The 22,210-nt window shown below is 34.2% G+C and overlaps 1 protein-coding gene across 8 annotated transcripts in view; it reads right to left on the reverse strand.

The window, feature by feature from the left end:
• Window positions 1-22,210, reverse strand: part of LOC145693633 (uncharacterized) — a 98,641-nt gene that overhangs the window by 49,027 nt on the left and 27,404 nt on the right. For all 8 annotated transcript variants that reach the window (XM_081769883.1, XM_081769845.1, XM_081769835.1 and 5 more), the window contains exon 3: window positions 843-933. In XM_081769883.1, coding sequence (XP_081626009.1) covers window positions 843-933 — 91 coding nt within the window. The remainder of the gene's footprint in view (window positions 1-842; window positions 934-22,210) is intronic.

A 22,210-nucleotide genomic window follows, 5' to 3' on the forward strand; every position in this document is an offset into this window, starting at 1 on the left:
CAACACACACAAACTCATCATTTATTTATTTTTTTTTACAATTAAACACAACCCGGTTGGAATTAAAGCGATGAGAATTATCTGCATCAACTATCAGTCACTCTAGCTTAATTCCTATTTATTTTAAGCACCACCCATAGAAATACATAAGTTGTAACATATAAAATGCACACTTTTACCGTCGTAGTTTCTGAAAATGAAAAAATTATAATCTTACATTCAGTTCTTTAGAAGCACGACTCAACTACTTTCAGTATTCTGTCTCTTTTTAGAAGACTTAACCACAAAATAGAATTTTTAAAATCAGGTAACTTGAAACCATGTTTAACAACGATGAAATTCAAGAAATTAAAACATTTGATCAATAACACATGCATGCACTAACATAAACTATCAAGCAGCTTCCTATATTTTATACAGAAACTAATTAAACCACTGTTGTGGAGAATTTTATGTTAAGAATGATTTCTTAGATCAAAGTCAGAAACATTAGTTCTAAAAATAAATGTTTTAAAAATTACTTCAATTTGTTAAGTTACACAATATTCTCAAGAGAAACATATGAGTAGATAATTGTGGAAGGAACCTGAATCCATTTTGTATAGTTTTGAAGTATTATTTAAATCTTTGCAATGACCAGCTTTCTGCACTCAACATATAATTCAACACTGCGTTTAAAATGTTGTGAAACTTTCGACTATATAGAAAACTGGCTATACCTTTAGAGAAAAGTTCATAGACCAATTTCATATATATATATATATAAACAGTGGATTCATGTCCTTTCTGCAATCATCATATTATTAATCAGTTACCACATTTAGATAAAAACGAACACTTACCACGTGGCTGCGACTTGCGACATGTCGGGACTCAACATGGGGTACGGATACTGGCTCGTGGTAAACGGATACATGGGCGGCCGCGTAAGGCCTGTGTGGACACGAACATAAGGAAAGAGAGAAAAAGTTTTCATATTAGCTATAAAAGTCAATTGCATCTTACACAATTTCATGCATGTATATATCAAATAGAAATATTTATTTAATTTATATATATATATATATATATATATATATATATATATATATATATATATATATATATATATATATAATCAATGCAACAAGTGATTTCTAAATATGTACATGCATTACAAACACTTTACTATGTAAGAATATAACGTTATTATCCAGAAAGGAAAGCCTACTGAAATATTGAGAAAGTACACACGGAAATAGCTTTTTACCATTTAAAAGAAACACAATTTTGTTCCACGAAATCTGTTGTAGTAATTATTTTAATAATTTATTAGTTTTGTTCCAAATAGTGAAGATCTCTCGTTTAAAAGAGATAATTTTAAATGTTGTTTTCCTTCTATTTCAAAATAACAAGATTAGTTCGATTTTCTTCTTCTGTAAGCGTTTATTTTACTATATAGTTATGTCCTATATTATAGCTATGAAAAATTACACAGTTCATTAAATAGCTAGACTTCTACTGAAAATCTAGCCCGGAACGTTGAATATACTACCCGGAAATTATAGAAAGAAAGCTCTTGCCTTCAATCTCTTAAGAGCTTATTTTTAAGATGATATTTCCATCTGTACTAAGGAACTTTCTAAGATTTTCTGGGAATTCTAGATTCAAATCTTGTGACATGGTTTTAATATCTGCTCCAAATTTTTCTACTCGTTAAAACGAACAAACAATAGTGTTTCTAAAGACAAGGTATACATCATAAGATGTCTCTTTCATTCATTACTGAAGTTCTACTAAAGTTGTTTCGTTACAAAAATAAAAAATGAATTTAGCTAATAACTGATGCATACATTTAAGCACATTTACTAACATATTGTTTAACATGGAAATATATTTAATACTGCGCGTAACTATTTGCATTGTTTTCCTTTCCGTTAAAACGATGTCTAAATTAACATTTTTTTGTGGGATTCCTTTCTGCATCCAGCATACAAACAATTGGAATTTAAAAACTTTGCTTTACTCTGTTATATTGAAAGTTTTCAGCATCAAAATGAGCTCTATGATAATGACTATAATGTATGCAACATTTTATGAGTTAACTTGCAATAAGTTCTGAAGTGTAGTGTAATATATATGTATATGAGTATGAGAAAGCTCATAATGACCCTGAAAACAATTTACGCACATATGCAATAAATAATAACTTCCACCACATCTACACTGCAAAACTACCGGAAAACGTGTTAACATGCAACAACTAGCTAGCTACACAACGGAACTTTAAGCCATATCCAAGGAAAAGCAAAACATACAAAATATGCTAAGAAACATCTAGACTGACTGACTTTTTTAAAAATAAATAAATAAATAAATAAATAATAATAATAATAAACGAAATGCACGATAAACTTACTCATGTATCTAATTCATGCTTAATACAGAAAACTGCTTCCAAAATTATACTAAAAAGACATTTCAGTCAATATAGCATGTTGCTCGATTGCTTATTATGCATGGGATGGGGAATGGAAGCAGATGCATCGACTCCTCGCAAGACGAGAGGCACCAATTTAAATACTTTGAGCGCTAACAGTCTTTTCTAAGTCAAAGTATCATGAATTCTATACTCAATGGTTTTATTTAATCTCATATAAATCATGATCTTTATATATTAAAAAAAATAATAAAAAGAGTGTGTTAACATTTCAGTGCTAATGTATACCGCTGAAGAACTCTAATGTGTTAATATTTTAGTGTGTATGTATACCGCTGAAGAATCGAATTATATTATAAACTTCATCATATATCTGTTTGACACTTAACTTACGACGACAGGAAAGAATCAAGCTTTCCCTTTGAGACTCTTCCACGTTTGCTACTTTGATCTGAAATATTATCTATATAGCTACGAAGTATTACTTGAGGAGCCACGAATCTTCAATACGGATAATTTAATTTTTTTATTTTGAACAAGTCTAAGATATATAAAACAATCACAGTCAGTAGTTAATTGGAGGTCACACAATGCAAACTATTACATTCCAATAGAAAATTTGACCATGACTAATTACACAATTTTACAAAGAGTACAATTTTATTTAAAGTATGGTGGAAAATAAATTATTAGACCGCCGAATAGTGTAATATATGTACGCTACAGATAAGATACTGTAGACGAAGTCCCATCTAAATACATTTTAAAATGTTACTCAAATTGTAATTGAATCGCGTATGGAAGACTTGACAGTAAATTACGAATTAACGAAGTCGTCTATTCCTAAAAAGAATCAATACATAAGAAACCGTATGGGCAATCAAATTATGCACGACTTCACACAGAGAACAAAGTTTGATCCTATTGGCTTAAAACAACAGTCAGTAGTTAATCATTCGAATAGTGTTACTAAATTCGAATGGCATATTCTTCGAGCAAATAAATAAATAAATATACATATAATTTTTAAATAGCATTACTTTATTAAAAATAAAGGAATTATCACATATTCTCACAAGCATACACACACTCCGATGGGAATACTTTATATTCTTTCATAATTCAAGATTTATGAACAACTTCATAGTTAGTACAAACATATTGCAACATTGAGAATGAAAGAAAAAGTGGAACGGTTCCTGTGTGCTAGAAACATATGGATTTTTTGACCCTACACCATAAGGAAAGTATCTCACAGTTTTCAATAGTTCAGGAATCATTAACAAAAAGCAGGTCGGGAAGAAAACAAGAGAAGTATGGAGAACACCCTCACGCGCATTCTTGGTCAAATAAATACAGGAAATGAAAGCGCACTCACTGTATATTTACACTCGACATACAATGTCAAAGATTCATGCGATATAAACCAACTGTTACGTTGCAACACGAGGGCCAAATTTACATACTTCAATTCAGTTTTAGCCCACAAAAAATTACTATTTATTTTTAAATATCCTTGAGCCCTATATGAGTATTGTCGGTAATTATAGTTCAGTTTAGTGTTTTCTTAATCATATTATTTCCAACAATGTTTTGAGTATCGCATAAATTGTAATTTGTAATTTTCTACGACTTGGTATGACATTCCACGAGATACACATCAGACTACTAATTCTCCCGCTTTCTTTAATCATAGAGAATATAAAAGATATAGGAAAATTTTCACACAGTCCATCTGGTGTCCGTGCTAACCGACCGAGGGTAAGCTCATGCTTCGCAATTGGATTGCCTTGTATTCAAGACCCGGAACTGGTCATCCTAAATAGAATTTCCACCAGGCAAATACTGGGATTGTATCTTAAATATATTAAGATTTTAGGTGACTTTCTTCCTCATTTTCCTTTCCATTATTTTTTCTAAAATTATTTTTATGAGTAAAATGATCTTCGGCCTTATCGAAACTTTCGTTCCACTAGTTTCAGTTGCATTTATTTATTTATTTATTTATTTTTGAAGACATCACAAAAACGGTACTACAATACGGCAGTCTGAGTCGAGAATCTAAAAAAAAAAAAAAAAAAAAAAAAAAACATACGAGCATATTAATTTTCCTCAGATCACTCAAGTAAATAAATGTAAATTAAAAATTAGGTTTTTCAACTTCGTAATACAAGAACATCATAAATATTTAAGGTTTTAAAAGACATTGCAAAAAAAAAAAAAAAAAAAATCAAAGAATTTCTACACGTTTTCCATTGCTGAACAAATTATGTTGGGTGATTCTCTGACATCGTAGTAGATATACCGATTTTACTTCTTTCCAGAAAAAAAAAAAAAAAGCACATTCAGGGTTTATAAATGACATATGCTTTTCTCCTTTCCTTTTAGAACGGTTCTACAACATTTCAAATACACATATATTGTTTGTGTTTTCACATTTGCTGAATAACACGATTTAAACTCTTGACATACTGATTTTAATTTTCCTTTCCTTCAGGATACATAATTCACGTAAGGCTCATGACAGAACTGTTTTTTCCTGAGCACTACGTTCGCTGCAATTCATTAGAACACAATGGCACCACCATATAAAAAGGAGGATCTAGAATTCTCTCTCACACACAAATGTTCTGTGTGTCCCTCTCACACAACATTCCTCTTAATCAGAAATTACTTGTTTCATAATTTCAACCTTAAAGAGGTCACATCACTTTTAACCTCATCCTTATGAGATCTCATTTGTGGACCAATACTGGTGATTTACGAGGCTCGTACTCAGGCACTCATACTGGATTGTTCATAGAAGTTTAACGTTCGTTTTCAGTGTGTATGAAAAAGGACAAAATGTTTAAAGTAAAATCCGAAACCACTACTCGATTTATATCAGAGGCCAGTGACTACCGAGAATCGAACCCAGAACAAGGAGCACTGAAATCACGTACAAGACAAACCTACCTATCTCAGTAAACAATGATATACACACATACGCAACTGTTTCTGCCACCACCACACATCCCCCCCTCTCTCTCTCTCTCAAAATCATGAAATGAGATTAGTCACTTGTGTCACTGTAAGATGTGGGTATGTATTACACAGATGCACAAGACGTTATCATGATACTTGGAACTTCAAGGGAGGAAAGGGTGTAAGTTAACAACGCTTGATGACGTAAGAGATTAAAAATCCCTTCGGTACTGTCAATGACAATACTTCCATTGTTCATATGGAGTGGATCGAAGAGCTCTTCAACAGAAGAGTTAAAAAAAATAGAACAAAAAAAAAAAGTCCTTTTCTCCGTTCAACAAGACAATTTTTGGTACTGGCTTCAACCAGTGTTGTCATCTAACTTAAGTTGTGTTAAACTTAAATTGGTAGAGATAGTAGAGTAAACCCTTTTCTTGAAATACTTAAAAGCGCTGGTCACGTGAAAATTGTTCCCTTGCCGCAACGATCTACTAGCCATCGAAAAATCTCAAAATTCTGATATTGCTCCATGACTAAATTTTAGGAGCCCTTGTTTTAAAAAAAGTGTATAATTATCCCGAAAAATAATTTCCTGACTAGGAATTAAAAAAAAAAAAAAAATACGTATCACTTAACCTACTTTCGAATTGGAGTATGCATAAACTTCTAATTTTGATTTATGTAAAGAAGAAAATAGCTTTCAGACTCGACCAAATTTGAAAATAGCATTTTTGAATGGTTTAGTTTGATCCTAACAATATTGGAATTAAATGTGCAACCGTTAATTCTACTCACATAATTACGAGCATTACTTTCGTATTTGATAAAATTATATTTATTTCATTGATTTGACTAAATAATTTAGACTTGACGTAAATAGGTAGGCCTATACATAAAGAGCTCAGGCAGTAATTTCTCTTTACATTCTGCATGGGGTTAGTAGCTGCGGTTATTAGAAGAATTTATAATATTAATTTCTTACTCCCACGAAATGAGAATAAATACGGAAACTGAATAGGCCTACGTTGTAACTAGCACTGTACTATAGATTAGACTGACAGATTTCATTGCAAAGAATTATAATTATTACATCAAATATCACTTGGTTTCCAATCGTACTGTTCACTATGCACGAAGCAGTTGCCTGTTACTTTTTTTTTTAAAGGCAATATATGGAAACCCTGTTCCTGTCTCCCTTCGACCTCTTTGAGCACGAATTTTTGTCCTCCTGAAACAGTCACGTGTCTGTCGTTCGACGCACGACCGCAGGCTGCACAGACACACACACACACGCACATATATGCTCATGATACATACATATATACAATGACATCTACACAGAAACTGCACTGGTTTCACCATCATCTCCACTTGCCTAACGAGCTACAAATTTTAGTGTATGTCCCACTCAACTACTCATCTCAACCCCCCCCCCCCCACATCTTTTCCAATACTTGATGAAGAGGAGAGGGAAAGGGCAATGAGAGAGAAATTTCGGGGGGAAACGAATGAATAAAAGAATTCTTCTCCCTCAAACTTTGGGTGAAGTTTGGCGGTGAATCAGTTTCCTACAAGCAGAAATACTTCTAATTTTGTCGATGAGGCGTTCGCATTCAGATCGACCGGCGTTTGTTTCCTTTTCTTCCCCCCTTTTTTTCTGCTTCCTCTCTTGCTTTCATTGTATAGATATGAGAAATAAAAGAGAAAAAGGATTGATACCTTATTTTTTTCCTTCTTTTAATTTAAAAAAGAAAAAAGAAGATACTAATTACATTAAACTGAAATAATTAATTCAGCTACAATAGAAAACACAATTATTGAAACAGTCCGGGAGAAAAAATACAATATACGATGCTTTCGAAAAAGAAATATTGCAATTGAAGAAAAGATTCGATGTGTATTTCCTTCGTTTCCCTTTTATATTAATAAGTCACTAGGAAGTACTTGAAGGAATTAATTGTCTTTAGTTAAGAAAGAAGAAAAAAAAGAGCACAGGCTTTTACAATTACACTATTTTTCATTCCAATTAATGTAAAGGGGACAACATACATCTAACCAATCAAGGTGATGGTTACGTCATAGCTTTTCTTTCCTGCTGCTTCTCAAGTTTTCTACATACATATGTAGTTATACAAATTAAATCCCTCAAAGAGATAGTACTTTACTTTCCCTTAAATACTACCGAAAAATTTTGGATTGATCATAACCTAATTTTACCATCAATAATGATTGGAAAAGCAAAGGAAGTATTGTTAAGTGAGTTAAACTGACAAGTGAGATTCTCTCTGTGTATATACATAAATCATATCGAAGAACATTATTCTCATAGCTACCGTTTGCTTTCATATTTTCGATCAGTATTAAGTACCTGATTTTTTTTTTTTAATCAGTTACCTTACATACCATCAGTATAAGACATAAAATTAAACATTTTCATTAATTTCAAGATATGTCTGCAAAGTGCGAAATCAACATTAACTAATTTTTTGAAGTCCAATCACAAATTAAATCTTAGTTGCAGTTCAAGCCCAAACATAAGTTGTATCCTTGCAATATATTTTGTAGGAAGCAACAATATTCACTTTAATTCAATTATCTTCACAAGATTAATACTCGAACCTTGTCCAAAGACAAACTGAACTAACTAAAGAAAAATTTTGTTTTATTCATTGTACCGGATCTTAATTTTACTCTTCGGAAGCAATGATTCCAATAACTAAAACTTTCTCAGCAGTTAACGAAATACAATACCACTAAAACGCATTGATTACTCTGGTAATTTCTTTTTGGACAAAGTTTTAGATTAAATTATTGTGAATGCTATCGCTCCCTACAAAATACACCGAAAAGATAGGGGATATATGCTGCCATCTGGTGGTGATTAGCGCTTTTTTACAGTGACTCTAATTAAAATGAAAAACTTTTTTTTTTTTAAATCTTAAAATTTAACAAACAAATCCATTGCTTCCTTCCCTGTTTGTCCTCATGTAACGAAATCTGTAGCTTGAAAATAAAAAAAGATTTAAGGTGATATAAGGTCAAGGACAACTCCTCAAGGCCTATGTATAAAAGTTAAGCCTCCGGATAAAGTGACAAAACTCATGCTAATTAAGCCATTCCTGAGATACTAACATGATGGTATAATTTTTCGCGTAAAGTTGTAGTAGGTCAAGTTACATACTTCCTTAATCCCTTTCCATTTTTAAAAGCTTTCGAAAGTTTGTTTAGTTACGATTTATATAGACACGTCTATGCAGTTATTTTGAATGTGTTTGTAGAAACAAAACTACGTCTCATTCGTTTGTTTTTTCCTAAAACGCACAGGTATCACTACCCATTATGGGAGATTCCATCACAAGTAGAAAATACTATATTAAAGAATGAGGACATACAATTCAATTGAATTAAAAAATACAGAATATTGTACTCAGTGACTGCATCTACTGTATGTGATTCCGATAATATTTCTTCCTTTGTTTTGTAATGGCTCCAGCATCTTATCCTTTGCTCTTTATCAATGCAAATTGTTTTCAAAATGAAGGGAGAAACAGTATATGAAAATCTTCCCAGCAGCTTCACACAACCCACATTCGCCCGCACTACATGACGACGACAACTATCAGTCTCTCCTTCTCCCACACATACTGTACTCTGCGTGCTTCTTTACTTTGCTTTGCTTTTGCAGATCGCCGCCACCACTAGTACCAGCACAAGGGAGAGAGAGATTTTGTCATCCTAATTGTCTGCAGACACGTGTCTCGGTAATGACACAAGAGGCAGATTCAAAAGCTAGCTGCTTTGCTGCTGTTTCATTTGGTTAGCGGCGAAAAGTACCCAATGTTATCGATTACGTATCATTCGGAGAAAAAAAAAAAAGCAGACGGCGACTCACCAACTGCACGCTACTCAGTCCGCGGTATGCATAGGAAAATAAATCATGAAAGCCAGTTATTATCTAATATTTGTACATATCACTAAAATAATCTTTAATTTGCACCCTCTCAATCTATATAAAATGATAGTTTTGTATTTTCAGTGATTAGATTTAGATTGTATTCAATAATTGAACGTTATATTGGAAAAAGCACCACTTCTTAAAATTGTTAGCGCTAGCAAATTTAACTCTTTTCTACTTCTTTATTATAAAAATAAATAACAATAGTTCCTTTGTAGATTTCGTGACTTACTGAAAAGACGTACTTCCGTCTTCTTATATATATATAAATAAACAAAAAAAAAAAAAAAAAAGGTAATGACAGGCATTTTAAACTTCATGTTTATTATCGACAATCGGAAACCTAGCCTAAAATAGGGAGAAGGTTTAGATACGGTGCACATGCTTTGTTGATAGTTATGGTAACTGTATTGTCAACACAGAATCTTTTGAGTTGTTGATTTGAGCATTTATGTGAAACAATGATTAATGGAATTTTAATAAATTCTGTAAGAGTTTGCTGAAGGCCAGAGGACAGAACTTTCTTTGTCTTTCTGCGATGAGCTTTTGTAAGTCAAAAATTTTCTGCACGAATTCTTCAAACATTTTCTGCAGAAGAATCATTTGTGATTGTTAAAAATACGCTTTTCGCGACGTAAAAAAAAAAAAAAAAAAAAAAAAAATCAAACTATATTTATGCGAGTCGTCCGTGCATTTAAGGCATCTACACATAGCAGGTATGTTTTTACACTTTTCTGTTGGATATATATTTCCCTCTGGCAATTTTTCTGCACAGGCGCGGCAAATTTTCTGCGATCACATCGCAGATCGCGGCATGTTCTGCTATGGGGGCGGAAGGATCAAAATTGAATGACAGGAGGCCCGATTATCTATACGAAATAAAGATACATGGCGGAACATGTGTGAATGAATTGGTTTGACAGCTTGTGCTATGAACTGAATCTTGTGATTAAGCAGTAACTCAATCACATACCAAATTAATAGGATATGCAAAAATTACGTAACAGTAACGTTTATAAGAAAAGATTGAGTTGTGCAGTTCAGAACAAGATTTTGATAAACTATGGAGTTTAGAACGTCTTTGCATTTGTTGGGGTCTGAAAACCAACATTCAAAATTTACCTTCCTATTTACTAACAAAGCCAAATTTCGATCATCCGCGGGCGCATTGTCCGTTTTGCGGATTAATTAGCAGTCTTCATTTCATTTTTTCTTCTTCCTTTTTGCGACGATAAATTGCGGTAGGGTATAAAAACTTCAATCATGAATAAAGATGATGTTTCAGCTAAAAAAAAAAAAAAAAAAAAAGCACTTGATAGTTTTTTTGTGGAAATGTAAACAAACTTGTAAATATAGAAAACCGATGTTAAGTCATAATTGTATGTGTAGGCTTCCTATCATAAATAATAATAGTAATAATAATGCTTGAAAGCATTTTCGAGTTTGTTCTTTTTCGGTCATTTTGCGGATTATCCGTAGGATTCGCTTGTCTGCAGTTACCGCGCCACCCAATTCCGCGGATAATGATTAGTTCTCTGTTTAAGAACATGTCTTTCAGTTTCATTAACTTTCAGTACACTGATCAGGCGCTCACTATTAGCACAGTCACAATGAAATTCTGCTATTGATTTCCCTGTTTCTCCCTGAATTTCCATGACTCATGACATTACAAGTACTGTATTTCACGGTTAGGTTTACAACACGATCCTTTATTTTAACTGACCTCCACTATCTCCATAGCCATCCAAAGTTAATTTTATTTAATTTTTCATAAATACAGTATACACTTATTTTTTTACTGTAAATAATTACTGTAAGTCGAACTTCTTGGATTTTGGAATGCAATGAAACACTAATACCAATCAATAATTCTACACTAACGGTAACTTTAATTATCTTGGCATTCAGAATATACTCAAACATAAAAAGAAGTAAACCTAGATAATATGGTCTATATCTCTGATAATCTATAACTAACAAAGCTAATTTATTTTTTTATTCTGCAGCATTTCATTTTTATTTCAAAATTAATTTGTTCTGTTCTCAAAGCTTAAAGTTTTCAACACCTTTCGATACTCTTCACGCTTTATTTCTCAAATATGACCACTTTTTAATTTTTATTCTTTTACCATCATCTTGAATCTGTTCTTAATTCTTTGAGGTGTTCTTCACATCTTTTGTAGGCTGCTTTATATATATATAAAAATAAAAACTTACTCTTCCATGAAGTATAGTAGACTTCCCTGACTTCCAAGGTCCATGTCAATCGTGTAGTAAGAAATGTATCAATTTCACAAATATCGCCTGATTTATTATTTCTGGGTTCCTACTGATTTGGAGAAATCTGTTTCCCCGATTTTTGGTAGAAAATTGCCTGACTTTCATAACATGTATCGGTTAAGAAATAAACAACAGTGAATACATATGGGAAATTTTTTCTATAGAGACAAATAGTAATCAATTGTTTATACTACATTCCACTTACCTCCCATAAAAACAGCAATAAAATCCAAACAGGTATTATAATGGTTGGCTAAGCTGAAATTTGTGTACAATTATTATTTAAAAAAATGTATTTCATAAAATTTCCCTGATTTTCAGTCTTTTTTCCTGATCTTCCCTGACCTGCACCATTTTCCCTGAGTTTTGCCTGACTTCCCTGACCAGTAGGAACCCTGTATTTATATCCTGATTCAGCATGGACGTTATTAAAGTCACAATCTACTACAGATGTGGAAAATGTGACAGTATACGTAAGTACTTCGGATTTTATGAAAGGCGTTGTACTGTCAGCCGAGTAAATTTGCGAACTCCGTAGTAGTAGTTTGAAATGAAATCCAAAATACGATTATTAAGAATATGTTTGATCGCTAATGTACGTTACAATGAAATAAATGAAACAAATTTCTTCTCCACCCAAAAATGGGAAGCATGAAAACTCTTTTAAATGGCTATCCTTTCTTGAAAATTATAAATCAAGAGACTAAACACAGAATGTATACAAAGCTTGATAGTCCTATTCTTCCTTGTATTGGAGTGGCTTTAAAAAAAACTGCATAGAAATAAGTTACTCAAGAAGAGAGAACTAGGGGCATTTCTTTCTTTCATTTTTTTTTAAACCTCTCTGTCTGGACGTGAGCGTTTCGCGGTTTTAGATGTAGAATGGGTATATCGAACCCACCAGACTCTCTCAGAAGTGACTTACTTCATGCGAAATTAGCTTCATCTGCTGTCGCTCAGGACCGCCGACTTGCAGTAGGGTGGACAAAGAAGTGCAAAAGACTGGGGAAATCAGAAAGAAATACAGACAAGAGGAAGAAAGAAAAATAAAACAAGCAAGTAAATTTGTTCAAGGAAAAGAAAAAACCACAGGCAAGTAGAATGAAATTCGCCTATCGTTTGCTTTTCTTACAATACACCAAATTTATAGCGAAATTTTTTTACAGTTTATAGCGAAATTTTTTAGTTTTAAATTTATAGCGAAACAGTTTTTTACTACTAATGCACGTATATATCGATAATTTTCGTTCTCTAATTACAACGTACTTCTTCTGTAGTATTGGGAAAGAAATGTTTCTCTAAAAATTGTGTCAACTGAACTTATACAAATTTAAGGTCTAACTTTTAACATACAGTTGAATTACTTTTTTATTATTATGGCCGTGAATATTTTGTACAACAGGTGACATTACAGATGTACACATTCAGTACACTTATCACATTATGACACATTTCATCCATTCCTTGATATTGTTTTCTCCGATTTCTGCAATTTGTACACTGCAGAAAAAAAAATACTAAAAGAGATTTCAAGTGAACAATTTGCAACTATGCATTAGCATGCACTATTTGACAGGTGTATGAATTTTTAAGTCTCCATTGTTGAAATCTTCCTTCATTTTGTTATTAATAAAACAGAAGTTGATTTCATTTTATGTTGTAAAATTACGTGTACTTCCAAGCTAAATTAATGGGCGCTCAATATTAAAACCGGAAGCAGCAGTTTCCTGTTTCGGCAGAGAGATATGAGGGCAAGTATGGAACCTTCTCTTGGGGCACTGAATTCATATCCAACAATCAATTCTCGCAATATTGAAATCAGAAGTGATAGCAAAAGAACAACACATTTATGTCTGTAATGCTGAATCCATATCAAAAAATTCTTTTCGGTACCTACTGCAGAATTTACTCTATTGCAATGTGTTGAAACCGGAAATAGTAGTTTTCTACTACTCTCGGTTCGAACAGAACGATAAGGGTGGAAACAGAACCTATTTATGTAACGATGAATCCACATAAACTTTTTTCGCTTTGTTTTTAACTATTATGCCTTATGAAATCAACAATAAAACCGAAAGTTGTAGTAAATTTCTACCAGTTCCGCTTTTAGTAGAAATGAGGGAGATATAGGTGTATGAGAGGGTATTAAAAGCCTTCAACATACTTGGGATATGAGAGGTTGTATAAAGCCTTCAACATACTTGGGGTATGAGAGTATGTGTAAAGCCTTCAACATACTTGGTGTATGAGACGATGTATAAAGCCTTCAACATACTTGGGTTATGAGACGGTGTATAAAGCCTTCAACATACTTGGGTTATGAGACGGTGTATAAAGCCTTCAACATAATTGGGGAATGAGAGGGTGTATAAAGCCTTCACTAGTTGGGGAATGAGAGGGTGTATAAAGCCTTCACATACTTGGGGTATGGGAGGGTGTATAAAACCTAGAGTATTATTGTTGTTTGACATCAGTTTAACCTCAAATATAAGATTTTTGGTAGCATAGGTTAGTTCATGAAAGTAAATTTCGCGTGATCCTATTTACTGTCTTTGCCAGGGTTTACTTTAATTTGTTAATTACGAAATTTTATACACATATTTCTAAATGTTACTTCTTTTTTAAAATTCTTTTTAATGTATTCACTTGTCAAATTTCTCTAATACAAAAAAAGGATGCATTAATTCTTTAAACAGACAAATGCACAAAACCCATGTCTTAGGGGCGGAAGAAAAGTCCACGTAAATGTACATAAGCGGTCAAATTATGTGTTTCGCTGCCTGTAAATATGCAATCTAGTGAACAGAAGATCTATCTTAGGGGGTTGTTCACAACGCGGAAGAGGAACATTATAGTAGAACTACAAGATCTGCTTTCCTTCCTGTCTGCTCTTTTCCCTCCATTGATTTTCAATTTGCACTGAGCCGTGTGAGCATCGTATCATATTCATTTCGATAAAAATATCATCACACAGCCAACGTTCATCACTGGTTTCCTTCCGTGCCATCTTCCGATGAAAAAAAAAAAAAGTCTTCTGACCCTTCTATATCCCACCCACTCCAGAAATCAGTCCCTCGAGGATTCAAATCTTTCTGTGTTCATCCTTTTCATCCCCTTTTTCCTCTTAATACGGAATCATTTAAGTGAACCGATCATCACTGACTCGATTATAACAACTCCCTTAATTTCCACATCCTCAAAATCCGGAGGAAGTGGGCTGTGTAGTTCCTGGCTCTTGCATGACAAGTAAAATGAACGGGAAACCACAATACTATTAAAAGGACACGGATATTACTCGTAAATGCACGAAATTTCTGTACAAGTACTAGCTCACTAAATGAAGTGTCATACTTTATATATGAAACTAAAGAAAACATACGTATACTATGTCCTTTCTTTTCATATGCGAAACTAGTACAGACAATGTCAGAAAACAACGAGAAAACAAAGCATAAGATGTGCTATATTATAAGCAAGAATAGCTTTGTGCACTTTAAAGCAACTTTATCATGTTCTACTGCTAGGGTAGATTATCGATTTTTGTTTATTCCACAACAGGAAAGAAAAGGAATTGTTATACAGGTGATTACAAATGTATTATGGATCCAATGGGATTATTCTTTTCTATGTTATTCGTAGTAGGATCTTCGGGAAAGGCTCACCTTTGTTAACAGGTGCTCTTGATTCTTTGTGTGTGATATAATTCGAAAGAAATAAAAAAACGTTTGATAAAACGCGTTGAAAAAGGTCGTGTATTTATAGGGTACATTTTACGTTAGACGAATGTGTATTGTTATTCGATTCTATTGTAAGTTACCTTGTGTAACTATGAACAACTATTTATAATTCACTATTTATTACGAGCTCTTTGCAGTTTTTATATATGTTTGGAATTCTTTGAATTGTTTGGTTTGGTTTAAATGTGATTTACCGTTTCCTGCACCACAGTTCACGTTAACTATGAATGTATGTTCCCACCAGGTAAGGCCCAAATTACTACGAAAAATAAAAGTCAAATACTTGTCGGGATTGTCAATTGAACGGGAAACGAAAATGCGTTTAATGACAGTAGACAGGGCACAATCGCATAGGAAGAAGAAAGAAATGAGTTAAATATACACTAGGACAATCACAATGCAGGTAAGACATGGAGGTGGCTAAGAAACATAAAAACTTGAGAAATCGTTCGATGGTCACCTCCGAGCAGTGTTGATAAGTCTGCTGGTAAGGCAAAGTCAGCTCAAATCTGAGCATGATGATGACAATCCACAAGCGAAAGTTGAATATTTTGTCTAGTTCCACAGGCCGCATACGACGGTAGGTTCTCACCACGAAGTAGAAAGACATGTGTTTGCAGTGTGAGTGTTTTGAGCTGGTGGTACAGACACCAAGTGCAGGTTTATGTTTGTTGACATTCTGGTCCTATTTGAGAAGTCAACGCTGATGCGGATGAGTAGTGAACAGCGAACGCAGAGCATTTCAGGGTATGGGGAAATCAAGTTCTCTTCCTTCACGGACAGAAACTTCCGCTGCATGGTCTACCTCTTCATTACCAGCTAATGCGAACATGGCTCAAAACCTAGCACAGTTCTACCTCACATCCCCGTGCTAATAATCTACGACATGATAGGAGGATTTGCTGGACAAAATGATGTTTACCTTGCACATCAAAAAGGCTACTCAGATCACTTTAAGAATCACAGCAGATTAAGATCCTGTGCATACAGCATGCAGAGACAGTGTAGTTTGTAAAACTGCAACCAGTTCAGCAGTATAAGGCGTGTAATTTAAATTAGTAAGTACGTGTAGTTGTAAAAGTCAGCATCTTTTAGAACAATCAGTGGAAAAAACAGTAAGGTCTTGAAACTGCTATAAGAAGAAACGAAACTCTTGACGAAATTCGTGAGGGCTGGTGTTTATCTTCTTGTATTGAGCTAGATGAAAAGAAATAGCTGGATGAAGCGTCTTCCATGAGAGTCCAAGTAGAAAACAACTGACAAAGGGGTAACTTCAACGACAAACTGAACCAAAATTTCCAGAATACGAATTTCATAAAGTCTGATAGCGTTCTTCAGCTTCCAGCGCAAAAGCTGCAGGATGATGAGACATTGATTCTAGATTTATAGAATCTAGATCTAGATCTATATATATTTATTTATATATATCACCAGCCGATGACGGCGCTGAGTTAAAGATAGTTCGTGAGCTTCAACATACAAACTGGAAATAGAACTGCTATGGAATGCTCCAGTTGCCAAACGTATACCAAAATGATGGACAGTGTTCAGTTTTCGTAACGTGGTAAATCTGGCAGATCCATAAACAATGCATTCATAGCTCTACTTTGGGTGGATTAGGGTACGATACAGTCCTAGAAGGACAATCAGATGAACAAGATGATTAGCAGTATAATGGAAGTTCGGAGGCTGGAGACTGGAAAGTAAGGAGTTTGGGAGATAGAATAAATTATATAATAGCATTTTTTGAAAAATTGGTGTTCGTCCTATAACTGAATGAGCATTAAGTAAAGAGCTAGCACACTCGTTCTATAATCGAGAAGTCAAGAGTTCCAAGCATTTTTTGAAAAATGTATCTTTAATATAACAGTTACAGTCCTAGCTAACTTGTTTCTCATCTTTCGTTACTAACATTCTAGAGGAGTAGGTGCAACCTGAGCTCGGTTAATAGATAAGTTTTAAGGAAATAATATCTTGACAAACTGGAATAAACTATGGAGGATGGATTTCTAGACATGATATCAACGATGTATCTCCATTAACATTTTGAAAATATTTTCCTACTGACTGAAATCCTATTTCAATGTGTGAAATTTCCTTGAGCACACACAAATTCTCGCACAATAATAAATGGATTCCCCATTTCAGTTGTTTAAAAATAGTTAATGCGATTTTAAGTTAAAACACGAACATACACACATACAAACGCATTAGGGAAGATTCATATTGAATTTAGATAAGAAATTAATAAATCAATTGCCACTCGCATTCTGTTAACTCTTTTAACTCTTCATTTAGATGAATATGTGCTCATCAGAACATATTGAAATGTATTTAGATGGAGACACTGTTTTGTAAGCCCAGTTTTAATCTAAGCTTCAAGCCCAAGAGCCGGTTGTCGTCATTAGACGGAAAATACGAAGTGGAAAATGATTCCCCTTCCCGCATACTCCAAGGGTTGGATGGATGGTGGAGGAAATAAAGACTGATTCACGTACACATTCGAAATGAGAAGAATACTGTATTTCCTCTCAATGCTAAGTCACTCGTGAAGCCTTTTTGCTTTCTCGTATTCTCGATTTTTTTTTCTTTTTAATTTTTGTTGATCCTCTTTTTCCTTTCACTGAGAATGAGGAAATGGTAATGTGAGGACAATGGAGGTCTCCCTGTTACTCTACAATCGATCCATGAATCCACATTTCGATATCTATCCTATACCAAGAAAATCGAAATTCGTAGATGATGACATGTATTAGCAGGAAGAGAAGCAAAAGATACATGTATTGTCTTTAGTTCTGAACTAAGTCGACATTACTGTATTAGCTCGGACATACTACGATATTTTTAGTATAAAAACTGTTTCGGAAACATACTCGTATTATAATTACGTCCCAATTCTAAGTTTATCTCACACCACATAGGATTGTACTATAGAGATGTAAATGAGCGAACTTTTCAGGCGAACTTTCGTTTTCGAAAGTTCGTTTCCGAACTTTTCATAAGCAACTTTTCCCGAACTTTCGCTTTTTTTTTTAATTTACCAATTAGCGACACTCATTTTTATAATAACTTATTCTGAACATAGTGTAATGACTGTGAGCTAGCTATGTGTTATACAGTATAGTTATTTGCACCATAATGATACAAGATGGACTGACACACATTGACATTATACATGATATGGATAAACACGTAAAACACATTAGTGTAACTGAATCAGTGCTTTCCACAAAGAAAAAATATTAAATAAAATGATTAATTTTGTATTGGCAATGCATGAGTTTATGATATAAACTTGTTTGTGCAAGTCAAATTTAAGTTTTCGGTTGTCAGCATCATGTAAAATTGAAGGTTTCTGCCGAAAACATACTGTTTTATGATATAGGCTTGGAATTTGAAATACATTCTTGTAACGCTCCGTAACGTCTTTTGAAAAAATGTGAAAATTATGTACTATTAGAAAGAGAAAAAAGAAACTAAAATAAATTTACTTCGATTTTTAATATAGCCATGTTATATACCAAAATGTTTGTAATTTTACAGGGATGTTTTAATGGACAATTTAAAAAAATGAGCCGAACTTTCGGCGAACTTTTCATGTTTAAACTTTTCATGAAATTTTCCAACACTACTGTACTATCTATATCACTCTCCTGCGACAATGTCGTATCATCGTGCCGTTGCATGATTCATCAAGGATTTAGGATTTAGATTCCTGGGCTTTCGCCATCTAAGGCCATTGAGCCCGTCACGCTTTTGAGGGATGACGTCCCTCGGCGAGGACACTATCCGGGGAAAGGGAAGGAAAGAAGTGGCTGGGACCTATAAGTATCACCCCGGCATTTGCCTGGTGTGAATGACGAAAACCCAGGGTGGTTGACCTGAAAAAGCGTTTTACACTTTTTCGATCGAGTGTTCCTACCGGGAACCGAACCCGGGACCGCTCGCACCGAAAGCGAGAGCGTTAGCAACTACACTACGCGGGGCCACTGATTCATCAAGGTTTGACATATAGCTGTAAGACATAGGTAATGGTAATGCGTCACGTTATGGTTCGATTTGATTGACACCCAAAATTGAAATTAGCATCTTTTCAATACGTTTCCACGGGGTATTGAAATCAGTCTGAACATACCACCAGATTACTGAATACGAAGTGATAATTATTGGAGGAAAAAACGTACTAAAGGACTAAAATTTAACTGTTTAAACTGGTGTTTTCAGTTATATATCTTCCATGTGTATAATATTTTATGGTGGATATTTTTATTCTTCCCTTGAAGTCCTCCCCAAAATTTTTGGTCGTACTATTTTCAGGCCAACAAGGAAATACAAGTATGCCTATGGGCCAATACGGAATTTATACAGTACGGCAATTTGAAATCGAGACTGGAGACGTAGGAAAAAATAGAGTGAACATAGAAGTTCCTTACCTTGAATCATTGAAAGAACGACCCTCTTGCAACGACATCGTTGCGCCCTTGTCGTTAGTGAATAGAAGGATTACTGGAAGTCTTTTTTATGGAATGCTGTTGGAAACCCTTATCGTAACCCACTTGATGGCCGTTACGTCATCAAAATGCGAGTCTGTGAGTGCAGACTTGAGTTTAGGAAATAATGATAATAAAAAAAATCATCGCATGGGCCAACATCTGGTGAACAGGGAGGATGGAACAACATACCTATCCTCTTTTGGGACAAAGTTTTGCACAACCATTGCCTTCTGACTTGGGACAATATCACGGAGCAGGCCACTGAACATCACCCTGATACTCGAGCCTCACAAGTGTGATACGTTGCAGTAATCGTTTCAATACCTCAAGATAAAATGAGGCATTAAGGCACAAATCCCTTCTGTACAATGTCCTTACAATCGCGTCCTTACTATCGCAAAACACAATCACCAAAAGCTTGATTTTGGATTTTGACTGTCGCAGTGTTTCTTTCAGCTTGTGGAAAGTTAGGAGACTTCCATTCTGCACTCTGACGTTTTATCAGAGTCATATTTAAAAAAAAGTCATCCCTAGGAGGAAGTTAGGGTTCCCTACTGGTGGTAGCAATCAGTTCTTTGCAGTGATCAACTCTGTCACTTTATTGGCCATTTGTTAAAGAATTAGGTACGAAATGGACACAGATCTTCCTTGTGATCGTGAGTTATTTGCCACACAGTTTCTTTATTCACGTGCAACTCTTCAGCAAGGATTCGCAGTGTCACATATTGGTCTTCCATGATCAGTGTCCTTACTTTCTCCACCAATTCCTTTCTACGGATAATATCTGTCAATACCTGCTACATTACATTTGAATTTAACAGTTCAATCTTTATTCTTCTTGGTCAAATAACTCCATAAATTAACTAATTAATCTATACTGCATTTCCGAATTATAAATAAGCAATCATTATCACTTATTTGCAATGAAATTCCACGGCATTACACAGACCCTTCGGACTATTTATTTCATTATTACCTCTTCCCCTTCTCTTCTGTGTAGCATATTATTCATGCAATGTATTCAGTTTTCTTCCATAACTTTATGTGAACAGCTCGTAACGGGAATTGAATGCAAATCCAAAAAAGTTAACATGACAACTAGTTCCTCTATCATAATTTCACAACCAGAGAAAATGTAGCGAATAACGTATAGGTGGATGGATAGATGTCTGACGTAAATGACTCACAGTTGTAAGCGATAATTGAAATAAGCGCAGTAAAGTGAAAAAAATAAAAAGTCAGGGGAAAAATCTCTCTTTCTTCCAGCTTCCACTTTGGTACGCAATTACGTCAGTCATTGCTGCTGCTGACTCGCACATAAATTGTCGTTGCAATAATTTTTTCCCTTCTTCCCTCTTTTGTTCGCGAAATGGTCTGGGTTTTAAGTGCAAAACGGCACGGTACTGAAACACGAGTGCGAAAGAGAAAAAGGAGAATTAAAGAGAGAGAGAGAGAGAGAGAGATGTATTGCAAAAGTAGAAACGACAAAAAAGGGGGAACTGTGTAGCGATGCAGTAGCACGAAAAGGAACTACTTTTATGCACTGTATTACACGAGCAACCCTACACCCCTTCCCACTCTCTTATCTAAGTAAATTACCTCCACACAAGAGTAAAAATAAAAAGTAATGATAATAATAATAATAAAAAAAGAATGAAATCATATACAACTGAACTAGTTTCTGCTGACAAAAATTTAGGATTTTTTAAAAATTCTTTTCAACCTGAGAGATCAGCATAAAATCAAGTAATATTTCTTAACCCTCGATAATTTTAATATCACGCTACATCCTTTTACAGTTATGCTCACCTCGTTATTTTTCAGTTATTCGCAGCATTCTCTGAAAATACTAGTCCTCCACTTTCTACTCTTATTCACAAGAAACGTGATCCTCCATATTACACGTAGAGAAGGTATGCATGTCATGTTAATTTACTTTCATAGTCACCTGAAACTTACCGCAGTGTAACTGGAAACAAATTCCTGCAGACTCGTTTCGCTGGAAAACGACAAAGGGTTTCTGAAGGGGGAAAAATAATAATATTGCGAAAGAGAATAAACATAGTTTGTCACATTTTGGAGACGACTGAAGTATTTAAAGCATCATAGGAAATTGCTGTTATTATTTTAAAAAAAAAATTAAAAAAATAAAAAAGGAATTCTCAGTTCGAAAATTAGATACTTGACAAGACTACACAGTGGAGAAGGAACCAAAAGCTCGGTCTTCTTCGACTATTGTTCCAAAGAAAAAGTTAGAATCAAAACCGAATTTCACGAAAAATGCACAATGACTAATATTTCTTTCGACTGGGTGTAGATTTTCGTATTATCGATACGATCGTTTATCTTCACCTGAACTACT

Source organism: Thermobia domestica, chromosome 1 (assembly GCF_964235325.1).
Source record: "Thermobia domestica chromosome 1, izTheDome1.hap1.1, whole genome shotgun sequence".
Taxonomy (NCBI): domain Eukaryota; kingdom Metazoa; phylum Arthropoda; class Insecta; order Zygentoma; family Lepismatidae; genus Thermobia; species Thermobia domestica.